Source organism: Helianthus annuus, chromosome 1, assembly GCF_002127325.2.
Source record: "Helianthus annuus cultivar XRQ/B chromosome 1, HanXRQr2.0-SUNRISE, whole genome shotgun sequence".
Taxonomy (NCBI): domain Eukaryota; kingdom Viridiplantae; phylum Streptophyta; class Magnoliopsida; order Asterales; family Asteraceae; genus Helianthus; species Helianthus annuus.
In genome coordinates this window covers 137,630,295-137,643,219 of record NC_035433.2, presented here as the reverse complement: position 1 = coordinate 137,643,219, position 12,925 = coordinate 137,630,295, and the positions used below count along the sequence as shown (strand labels likewise).

Genomic DNA, 12,925 nt, shown 5'->3' with positions numbered 1-12,925 from the left:
AGGACAGTTGGGAATTAGCAGCTTTGAACTAGGGAAATAATTATGATATTTTCCATTCATATATGTTAATTCCAACTGTATTTAATGCAATTCTTTATTATTTTTAGTTCCACCCGTTGTGTGTCTTGTCATTGTTGTTATTGAACAACTTATATATAATCGTGTCATGTAAACCGTTAATTAAACATGTATGTATGTTAGTGTTGGAATAATGATACGTATCATGCATGTTTGGGTTGAATAATGTGTTAAACATGTCTTGTGAAACACATATCATTTAACACATGACACGTGTCACCGGCTCTACTAAATAGCATTTGCCATTAAAATTACATCATATTTAATGTTTAAATACATCCAATCTAAACGGTCAATAGTATAAAACAATTGTGCAAAATAGTTATGGACAAAGAAGAGTTCTTACTGAAACATAAGCATTTCAAATTTCATAACTGTCCAGATTTAGATCAATGTTGTGACTAAAATACCAAACGAGTAGTCGTACATAAGCCTAATTTATGAACCTAGAATTTGTTCCAACAATAACTTTTTTTACGCAACTGTTATATTTTGATCATTTCGTTAAAAAGCATTATTAACCCATCCATTGGATAAACCTTTAAAATAAATTCAATATACAACCAACAATAGTGTCGTATGTTGGAGCAACTGGATCAAAAACAACAAACACACAGCTGGATATTGCAAGCACTCACGGCTCTTTTTTTTAATCAAAACAATACAATTTAGAAAGCAAATAAACCCTATTTATACTAAACATAAGTACTTGATCACCAAGCTAACAAACCTATCCATATAAATATACCATGACACCTAAATATATAATACACATAATCCATAAATTATGTAACTCTAACCAACTAGATAAACATTAATAAAAACCAAACAAATCAACATAGTAAAGGCTTCCAACTATGCCAAACACTTGTGAACAACAAGTTTACAAAACAGAGCTACATCAAAAAGAGACACATCATGCTTTACTACAATATATAAATGGTTCATAAGATAAGTTGCTCCAATCTAACACCTTCATAATACCCCCCAACCCCCAGGCCCCAACTTACTCAGAAGATAAGATGGAGCATTGCTTCGGATGTGGAAGTCTCAAAACAAGATCGATGGTTGAGTCCTTATGGACGTCATAGTCAGCAAGGGTACGGCTATTATCCAACTGCTTTGCGTTAAATATCAGTCTTTGCTGGCAGGGGGGACTACCTTCCATATCTTGGATCTTGAATTTCACATTCTGGACTGTGTCAGAGGATTTGACTTTCAGAGTAATGATACGTCCCAAGGAGGTCTGAATGAATATACGCATTAATCCCCCTGATGTACGAGTAAATGTGAGTGTGGATTTGCTGCTGATGTTATAGCTAGCAAGGGTATCAATGTCGTGGAGGTACATTTCGTTGAAGATCAACTCCTGCTCGTCGGGAGGAATATCTACCACATCCTGGATCTTGGCTTTTATGTTGTGGATGGTGTCTGAGGGTTTGACTTTCAGAGCAATGGTCCCTCCGGTGAGCATCTTGATGAATATCTGCATGGATTCTGTAAATCCCTTTGACTTCCTCACGAGAGTGATGGTCGATTTCCTATTGATGTGGAATTCGGAAAGGGTCCCGCTGTCGGCAAGAACCATTTCGTTGAAGATCAACACCTGCTCGTCAACAGGAACCTCTTCCTCATACTTGATCTGCGATTTCACCTCTTTGATGGTGTCTGTGCGGTTCACTAACAACGAGATGGTCTTTCCGGTGCAAGATTTCACAAATATCTCCATGGATGTCACAGATTTAACAATGCTTGTGAGGGTGGATCCACTGATAATGTTTAAGTCAGCAAGCGTGTCATTATCGTCGTCGAGGACAATTTCGTTGAACATGAGCACATCCCCAATATGATGACCAAGCATCTTGGCTTTCACGTTGCCGATGGTGTCTGAGGGTTTGACTTGAAGAGTTGAAGTCACTCGGTAGAGCCCAGGGGTCTGAACATATATATACATGAATTTCTTTGAGTTGCGCACAAGTTTGAGGGTAGATTCCTTGTTGATGCATAAGTTCCCAAGGATATCCTTGTCCTGAAGAAGCTTTTCATTGAATATGAGTTCCTGTTTGCGGCACGGAATACCTTCCTCAGCCTCAATCTTGAGTTTAATGTTGTTAATGGTGTCTAAGCCTTTGACTTGAAGAGATATAATTTTACCGCTGGCAGTCATGACTAAGACACAACAAAACATAAAGATTGAATGCTAAATCAAACCATCAACAAAAATCGAAGAAATAGTGACGCAATGAATAACAAATATTAAACAATGGCGATGAATAACAAATCTGATAAAGCACATGCAGATAAGCCCTAAAACATGGCAAATTATTAAACAATGGCGATGATGAGAAGAATCCTTACTCTTTATCTCGCCATCGTCGCTCTCGTCGGCTTCGAAATAATCGTCGTCACTGGGGTTTTTTCTCTTCCGCTTACCAGGTGTATCGTATCCGTCTCCGTTCGGTTTTCTCATCGAAGCCATTCCTTTCCCACTCCCACTGGTTTTTTCAAAAATGTTTTAGAAGAAGGTGGATACATAGAAGCGTGAGCCAAAATTATGATATGAGGGTTCTACTTGGATTAGTGTTGGATTAGTGTGCTGAAGTTCAAAAAGAGGGTTTTGCTTGGATTAGTGTGCTCAAGTTCAAAAAGAGGGTTTGGATTAGTGTGTAGAAGTTCAAAATGTTTATACTTGGTGGTAAAATTGTTTGCGTTTTTCTCCCCCAAAGACGTCCAACCACGACTAAGCCCCACCCCTTGGGCGTTTTAGGGCTTTTTTTTCAAAAAATCCTTCAAGGCGTGCTTCAATCAACGCCTCTCTTCAATATGCTTGGCCAATGAGATCATTCCAACTCACATACCATTAATTTAAAATTAAAAAAAAAACAAGAAAATAATAATTGGGTAATCATTGATGGGGCATTATCCCACTACACCCATTTGTGAAAAACGCCCATAATGCCCTTTTGCTGGTTAGGATGACACGTGGCGCACAATGCCTATAGGTGAGGGCATTATTCATGTGTATCACTACACATGGTCTTTTACACTTTACGAACGAGATGTAAGCACGCGTAAGAAACTTGGTGTGGTGTCAAAACATGAGGTGTGTCACAGAGCGTGTAAGAATGACGTTATTCGACATGTAGCGCGCACTTTTAGTTATTATTTTATATTTAAAATTTATAAAAAAAATCTATTAAATTTAAACCCACCAACAAAGAGCTGCAACGTCATTTCCCATTTACCCTCAACGCCGGTGGAAATTCAATAGCCCCACGCACAATGCAATCTAACAAATGCTTCCAATTTATCTATTTAACATTTACTTTTTATTTATTTTTCAAACACATATACTAATACACATATAGAATATTTATGAACGCATTAGACTAATGTGATTTCTTCTTTGCAAAGAGAATTACAATAATCATTTTATTATATCAATTTTCATTCCGAAAATAGACACCGAGTTTATTATTATGCATATACATATAAAAATTGGTGAGGATACAATGTAATTTACTCTCCAATTTAAGACGCATAGGATTTATTTGGTGTGCAGAGTGCAAGTGCTCTAATTTGTCTTCGCTTCTCATAAGACGTCATTTCATGAAATGATGGGCTAGATATATATAGAAGACCGTGCACTCATCTGAACCATTACACTCTTTTATCAAAAGGATGTGAATATCCTCAAATCCTTTATATTTCTTTAAGATGTATATATATATATATATATATGTGTGTGGAGTAGGAGTTGGGTAGAAAGTTTATTTTTCCTAGAAAGTCTAGGAAGCAATAAGAATTGGACATGTGTCATTGAGGGATTTTAACTAGAAGGGCAATCATGTAATTTCACATTTTAGTTTTATATTTGGAATTTATCTTCATTAACTAACATTGCATGATCTCTAATGTAACCGATTATGTCCCTGATTTTCGGAATTATGGTTGTTTTTGAATCCAAACTTCTTCCAAATTTCATGAAAAACATATGTATATAGAATTATTTCGATCCTTTTCTTCTTCAGCAGCATCATTCGTATTCAATAATTTTTTCAGAGAGCAAAATCATGGCTTCAAACACACTTGTTGATTGTGGAGATGGTAATTATAGTTTTTTTTTATTTACTATTGTAGTCTTGTGTGTAGATTATTAACATTTATCTGCAAAACCATCAGCTTGTTCTTGGTGATGTGTTTTAACAATCAGAGAGGTTGAGGTCTTTGTGTTTATTGATTCCATAAGGTGACTGATGGTTTGTAATCTGAATATCACCTTTTTTTAGATATTTTATGGTGTGTTTTAACTTCCATATATGTAGTTTTATGTTTTGTTTATTAAACTTTTTCTGAAAAACCATCAGACTGTTTCTTCATAATGTGTTTTAACAGTTATTGAGTTGGTTCATGCAGTTTGTTAATTGTGTTATTGAGGATGAAGCCAGTGTTTTTATAGTTTACAAAATGTGTATGATGGTTTGTAATATACAAATTATTATTTTTTTGGTCGTTGAATGGTGTGTTTTAACTTGCATTATGTTATTTTTTCCCATGGTTGACTAGTTATTAGTTTCTTAGCATTCAGGTTAGAATTTTGTGTTTTGGTGTGTTTTATAAGTTACCATGATCAGTATGTTTTTTACTATGGCTTGTTTTATTTTTTTCATCTTAAAATTTTTTTATGTTGGTTTTTTTTCATTACATTGTGTTTTATAAATGTGTTTTATGCTCATTAAATCAGTTGTTTGTTAAGTGTTTAAAAATCTTATAGGTTTGGTACGGTAGTTTGTGTTATGGTGTTATTTATATAAAACCCCATTTATGTAAGGTCAGTGTGGTTTAGTGTTTCGAAATCAGTTTTGTATTTGTGTGTTTATTCACGTGTTTAAAAATAGTTTTTGGTTTTCTATCTTTTTACCTCAAATGTGTTTTAAAATTCAAATCTGTATAGGTTTTTTTTTTGGTAAACCCTTTTAGTTTATGTTAATGACGTGTATGCATTTTTTGTCATGTTTTGGAGATGTACCCACTTACCAATTACATGGCGTTGAACAAGTTTCTCCTAACTTGGGAACAAAGAGATATATTCCAGATTCACCCTCTTCGTTGACTCCAGCAGAGGGCATGTTATTTGACACAGATGATGCTGCATATAACTTTTACAAAGCTTATGCAGAAGCTGGAGGTTGGACTGTTAGGAAGGGCACACAACATGAAAATCGTGGTATTGTTATAAATAAGTATTTTTTTGGTTCAAAAGAGGGTCACAAAGAGTTTCGACCGGTCGATACTTTAGCCGAACAGCCTTCTGATAGGTGGGTACGTAGGGTACCATCCAAAAGGACCGGATGCCAAATGGCGATCAGAATCAAGCTGAACGATGCCAAGAAGTATGAGCTGTATCATTTCACAGAGGCGCACAACCATGATTTTGTGCACGAAGAAGATTTACATCTTCTCAAGGAAAACAGGGGTCTTAATCGTATAACAACCCTAACGTAAACAGACACCCTCAAAAAAAAATTTCCGACACCCTATTATATTAAAATGTCCCAATATGTCTTTAATTACACCCCGTATGTGAAAACCGAGCCCAAAATAGATCATAACATTAAAAATAAATTAAAAACAAATTTATTCAAGTTGAGGCGGGTCGCGTAGGACCTCACCTCAACTTTACGCGGGCGGTATCAAAGCTGAAACTTAGTCCGGTGAATTTTTAAGTTAAGGCGGGCCGCGTAAGGTCACACTTAACCTTTACGCGGGCCGCGACAGCTTGATGATCAGGCGAGCCCCGGTGCAGCCACGTGTCGACATCGTGGCGAGTCTAAAGCTGACCCAGCTAAGCTACGTTGTTGACCAGCGTTGACGCGGGCCGCGAGAAACCTCGATTACAGCCCTATATAAGAGGGCAACGAGCCTTCAGTCTGCTCGTTCAATTTTCTTTTCTCGATCTTAATTTCTGAATAGTAGAAGTTATAGCCGGGCATTATACCCCCTAAATAGCGAGGTTCTGCTCCGTTGTAAGTATTATAACCCCTGGATACGTATTAGATACTCTGCCCGATTGATCTAGGGTTTCGTAACGGCTGTCGTGGTACTGCACGACGTAGTCGTTGGAATGCCGTCTCGGGGAGGGTATTACTAATGTTAAAATGGGTTATTATACTAACACACGTGCATTTGTGTAATTGATAGATTATTCCCAGGAAATCATTACTGAAAACCCTAAGATATCAATGTGAGTAATCTCCTTTTTACCAACTGTTTTTACAAAACCTTAACTATTTTACAATGCAATTTAGCAGTGATTGAGTCTTTGTAATTCTTCAATTACTGCCGGTATTATGGGGTTTTGTATACATTACTTGATAACCTTCACAATTGGACAACGAGTTAGCCAATGTGTGATATGATCATAGCCACAGATACGGTCAAGTGGCAAGTACTGAATGAGTAATTGTGTAGATGTAAACATTGTAATCGCTCTCGATACTGTTTAAATTGAATTCATATTTCTTGATTAAACTGGGATTCACTCACCAGTATTTCCCACTGACAAAAATATTTTTAAAACGCGTTTTAGGTAACACAATGTGAAAGCCAATTAGAAGCCAGCTGGACAGCACTGAAGGCTTGAAAAAGTCGCTATAAAAGTTACCTAATTAAAATAAAGTGTTTACTTCAATAAAGTGGGACTTATCCCTGTAAATCAGTTTGTAATAAAAACTTGGGTTTTACCCATGTATCTAATATTACAAAAATAAGGTGGTTTACTCTGATAAATATTTCCTAACTACGGTCCTGATGAAAATTTCCGCTGCCAAATTTCTTAATAACGTGATACCACTGAAACTGGCTCGCGACCGCCTTTCCCGGGATTTAGGGACCGGGGGTTGTGACAGAAGGTGGTATCAGAGCTATGCCACTGATTCAGCCACAGAAGTGTTCTGCTGACATCAAAATTCAAAGTGTTAGGAAATTACGGAAATACGTGCATAATTGTATTTTCTTGTTATGTGTTATCTGACTACCTGTTAGTTTACAGTATGAGCGACCAAGGACAATCTGACGCGTACCGTCAATTGTCTGGTTCGCCTAGAAGCGAAGGCACCTCCTCTTCTCAGCCTGCCCTCTCGGGGTACTCTGCTGATACGGAAGAAGGAATCTTTGTGTTTAAGGCTCAGTCTGAAGAGCCATTTCCTCAGAAAAAGAGGAGATGGTTCAGTAGGGGAGCACACGAGCGTAGGAAACGTATGAAAAAGTTGCAGGAACAGCGAGTGTTAGCCGCAGCTAAAAGAGAAACCAATGCCTATGCCCATGATATGCTCAATAGGGGTATAGCCAATATCCACATTTTAGCAACCACTGCAGCTGACCCAAACCTGGAACAAATGCTAGCACCCCAACCACAACCACCGATTCCTGATCAACCCATGGAAATAGAAAACCTTGGAAATCAAGTAGAAATGCATGATTTCAACCCGGAGGAGATACCTAGGGTACCTGCACCAAATCCCCTAGACCCAAACAATTACGACCCCTGGTGGGACGATGTTAGGGACTATGTGCAACAAAACCCGATACAGGAAAATGTGCCAATGCCCAATCTAGGAGACTACCCAGGGTTAGATCCTCAAGATCCCTATTACATTAACGATGCATACATTAGGGAAATCTTAGAGAATCCCTACCCATACCAGGCCCGTACCAGGAACCCGCACCCCAGATTCCAAACCCAGTCCTAGAACCTGCACCCCCAATGAGTGCAGAAAACGTACAAGAACTTAGGACTTTCGGTGAGGAAATCTTAGAAAGCAGTGAGAGAATGAGACAAGTGGGAGAGCGTCTCGTATGGAAATACGACGAGCGCAATATGGATTTCTGGAAGAATCCATATCCCTGAAAGTGATGGTGGGAACGGTAGTAGTAATAATAATATAATATAATAATAATATATGTGTGTATGTGTTAGAAAAAAAACTACGGATGCATACTATTAGTATTGTAGCTTTACATTTCAGTCGGTATTGTAATTTTAATTTCAGTACTGGTGTGTAATGATGCATACTATATGAATAGAGTAAAAGTCGCAATGCTCGACGCTTTTGACCAAAAAGTGCTTGTCATGTGATTGGCTATATTCAAATATTATTTGTGATATTAATATTTGGTAAATGTTTAAAATTCAGATGGCCGACGAGGGAAATCAAGATAATCTGAATAACGATAACCAGAGTAACAATGACGTGGTTAACGAGAATCCGAACAACAATAACAATGGAAACCAAATGGATAATAGTGTCGTTCAGCACATAGTGGCACAGGGAATTATAGATGCAATGCCATTTATTATTCAAACAGTTCAAGAAGCGAATAATAAAAGTAAGCATAGTAGTAAGCGACCAAGTGAACCGGAACACAGCGTGAACAATGGACCCATACTTCAAGCACCCATTCCCAAAATAAGAAGAACCATGCCATATGGTTGTTCTTATAAAGAATTCTGGTCCTGCAAACCAATAGAATTCTCGGGCAATGAAGGACCCATTGCAGCCCTACGCTGGATAGAGAAAACTGAGGCCGTTCTAAAGATAAGCAAATGTGCTGAAGAAGATAAGATAATGTTTGCTTTGAATCTGTTTAAAAATGCAGCCCTAGAATGGTGGAACACTATCCTCCAATCAAGAGGAAGTGATAGGATTTATAACATGGAATGGGAAGAATTCAAAAACATGGTAGAAAGGAAATTCTGCCCTCCCAATGAAAAGGAACAGATAGAAAATAAGTTTCTAAATCTTAGAATGACCGGGGTAGACAGTAAGGGTTACACTACCACATTCTTTGAATATGCTAGGATAGTACCAACCCTTGCATCACCTGAACCATTATTAATCTCCTGTTACATCTGGGGATTAATTGGGGAGATTAGGCATGTAGTCAAGGCAGCTAGACCCCAAACCATAGAAGAAGCTGTAGAACTATCCAATACCTTCACTGATGAACTGGTGCGAACTAGAGAAGAAGACCAGAAGAGAAACTTATCCCAAAGGCTTACCCAAGAATTCCGCTCTGGGAATTCCAATCGTAGGAATATAGGTTCTACATCTGCCCCATATTGCAGGTACTGCAAAAGAAAGCATTCGGGAAGATGCTCCATATATTGCAATTTCTGCAAAATATCGGGACACAAGGAAGAAGACTGCAGAAAGAAAGCTAACAGGATATGCTACAATTGTGGGGAGCAAGGTCACATTAAGCCAAACTGTCCAAAATTGGCCCCAGCTGCGAACAACAAAAACACTAAAAATGCTAGAGCATTTGTTCTAACTGCAGATGAAGCCAAGATGATTCCAGACGTCATTGCTGGTACGTTTTTAGTTAATGATATTTTTGCTAAAGTATTATTTGACTCTGGTGCAAACCAAAGTTTTATTAATACTTCATTTTGCAAACTCCTAAATCAATCATTAACTAAACTACCACAAGAATGTCTAGTAGAAACCGCAAGTGGAGAAACCGTTAGGATTTCTGAAATCTTGCAGGGAGCAAGAATAGCAATTTTTAATCAAAAATTTATTGCAAACCTTTACCCAATGAATCTGGCTGGATTCGATGTTGTGTTAGGAATGGATTGGTTAATAGCCAATAAAGCCAATATTTTGTGTGATCAAAAGTCAATTCAAGTAAAATCACCAAGGGGTGAAAAGATCACAATTAAAGGAAATAAACCATTTAGATCCACTAAATTCATCTCTGTGATGAAAACTGCAAGTTGTATAAGAAAAGGATCTATAGTGTATTTGATTTCTATAATCACTAACACTAAAGGAAAAGAATTAAAAGACATTCCAGTAGTATCCCAGTTTTCAGATGTCTTTCCAGAGGAATTGCCAGGACTGCCACCAGACAGGGAAGTTGAATTCAGAATCCATCTGCTACCAGGGACAGCACCAATTGCCAAAGCACCTTACCGTTTGGCACCCGATGAAATGCAGGAACTGAAGAAACAATTAGACGAATTGTTGGAGAAAGGATTCATACAACCAAGCTCATCGCCATGGGGAGCGCCGATTTTATTTGTTAAAAAGAAGGACGGATCAATGCGTATGTGCATTGACTACCGTGAATTGAACAAGGTCACGATTAAGAATCGATATCCATTACCGAGGATCGATGATTTGTTTGATCAACTTCAAGGAGCTCGATTTTTCTCTAAAATCGATTTAAGATCAGGATATCATCAATTCAAGGTACAGGAAGAGGATATTCCTAAAACTGCATTCAGAACAAGGTATGGTCATTATGAATTTACTGTCATGCCATTTGGTTTAACCAATGCCCCAGCCGCATTTATGGACATGATGAACCGAATATGTAAGCCATATTTGGATAAATTCATAATTGTCTTCATAGATGATATTCTAATTTACTCTAAAAGTAAAGAGGAGCATGCAAAGCACTTGCAATTACTTTTAAGTTTATTAAGAAAGGAAAAGCTTTATGCTAAGTTTTCAAAATGCGAGTTTTGGTTAGAACAGATACAATTTCTTGGACATTTAGTTAATCATGAAGGAATTCATGTGGATCCAACAAAGATTGAGGCTACCAAATGGAAAACCCCCGAGTCACCAACCGAGGTTAGAAGTTTCTTATGATTGGCCGGTTATTATAGAAGATTTATTCGAGATTTTGCTAGAATAGCCATTCCTTTAACTAAGTTAACCTGTAAATCTATTAAGTTTGAATGGGGACCAAAACAAGAAGAAGCTTTTAGAATCCTTAAGCAAAGATTTACCCATGCACCCATACTAGCATTACCAGAAGGAACTGACGATTTTGTAGTCTATTGTGATGCTTCTAAGTTAGGTTATGGATGTGTGTTGATGTAACATCAAAAGGTTATAGCTTACGCCTCTAGACAACTTAAGAGTCATGAAGAGAATTATTCAACCCATGATTTGGAATTAGGAGTCATATTTTTTGCCCTTAAGATTTGGAGACATTATCTTTATGGTAGTAAGTTTACCATATTCACAAATCATAAGAGCTTAAGGTATGTTTTTGGGCAAAAAGAATTGAATATGAGACAAAGACACTGGATGGAATTGCTTAGCGATTATGATTGTGATATCCAGTATCATGCAGGAAAAGCCAATGTAGTGGCAGATGCTTTAAGTCGAAAGTATCACGAAAAGCCAAAAAGGGTACGTTCTCTTAAATTAAATCTACAAGTAGATTTAAATAATCAGATTAGAGAAGCACAAGAATCAGTAATCAAGGAAGATACTGAAAAATTAAAAGGAATGATTAAGGAATTAGAACAAGGAACGGATGGAATTTTGAGGTTCCATAAAAAGAGAATTTGGATACCTAAATTAGGAAACTTACGCCACCGTATATTAGAAGAAGCCCATAAATCTAAATATACGATGCATCCAGGGAATGATAAAATGTACCAGGATTTAAGGAAAAATTTCTGGTGGATAGGAATGAAAAAGGATATAGCAGCCTATGTTTCTAAATGTTTAACTTGTTCACAAGTAAAAGCTGAACATCAAAAACCCGCAGGTTTATTGCAGCAATTAGAAATGCCAGTTTGGAAATGGGAATTGATAACAATGGATTTTGTTACCAAATTACCCAAAACAAGAAAAGGTAATGATACAATCTGGGGTGATTGTAGATAGGCTAACCAAGTCAGCTCATTTCTTACCGATGAAAGAAACCTTTAGCATGGAACAATTAGCTAAATTATATGTAAATGAAATTGTTTCATTACATGGAATACCTTTATCAATTGTTTCTGATAGGGATAGCCGTTTTACTTCTCATTTTTGGTCAAGTTTCCAAAAAGCAATGGGAAAAGCTAAATCTAAGCATCGCCTATCATCCTCAAATGGACGGGCAAAGTGAAAGGACAATTCAGACCATGGAAGACATGCTTAGAGCTTGTGTAATTGATTTCGGAGGTAATTGGGACGAATACTTACCTTTGATAGAATTTTCTTATAATAACAGTTATCACACAAGTATCAATGCTGCACCATTCGAAGCACTTTATGGACGAAAGTGCAGAACCCTAGTCTGTTGGGCAGAAATTGGGGAAAAGCAACTATATGGACCTGAGATAGTACAAGAAACAACTGACAAAATCATTCAAGTCAATGAACGACTGAAAACAGCACGCGATCGACAGAAGAGCTACGCTGATAACAGACGAAAACCGTTAGAATTCCAGGTAGGTGACAAAGTGTTGTTAAAAGTTTCTCCTTGGAAAGGAGTGGTAAGATTCATCAAAAGAGGAAAGCTAAGTCCCAGGTATATTAGACCTTTTAAGATTATTAGAAGAATAGGACCTGTAGCCTATCAGTTACAACTGCCAGAGGAAATGGCAGGAATACATGATGTATTTCATGTATCTAATCTCAAAAAGTGTCTAGCTGACGAATCACTCGTAATACCTCTCAAGGATATAAAGGTAAATGAACAACTCAAATTTGTAGAGTGGCCTCTACAGATTGAAGATAGGAAAATTAAGAATCTCAAGCATAAGAGATTAGTTCTGGTCAAAGTGAAGTGGGACTCCAAAAGAGGACCTGAATACACATGGGAGCTTGAATCAGAAATGCAAAAGAAATATCCACACTTGTTCCAGTAGATCTCGAGGACGAGCTCTAAAACAAGGTGGGGAGGATATAACAACCCTAACGTAAACCGACACCCTCAAAAAAATTTTTTCCCGACACCCTATTATATTAAAATGTCCCAATATGTCTTTAATTACACCCCGTGTAACATCCCGAAAACGGGTTTGGTAATCAAACCCTGTTAATACTAAGAG

The 12,925-nt window shown here is 37.3% G+C and overlaps 1 protein-coding gene across 1 annotated transcript; it reads right to left on the bottom strand.

The window, feature by feature from the left end:
* Window positions 1–975: 975 nt before the first annotated feature.
* Window positions 976–2,530, bottom strand: LOC110880124 (polyubiquitin). Its single transcript, XM_022128698.2, has 2 exons — window positions 2,437–2,530; window positions 976–2,247 (listed from the first exon to the last, which is right to left on the bottom strand). The coding sequence occupies exon 2, from the start codon at window positions 2,243–2,245 to the stop codon at window positions 1,085–1,087; it is 1,161 nt and encodes a 386-aa protein (XP_021984390.2). The 5' UTR covers window positions 2,246–2,247; window positions 2,437–2,530; the 3' UTR covers window positions 976–1,084.
* Between the last annotated feature and the right edge of the window lie 10,395 nt (window positions 2,531–12,925).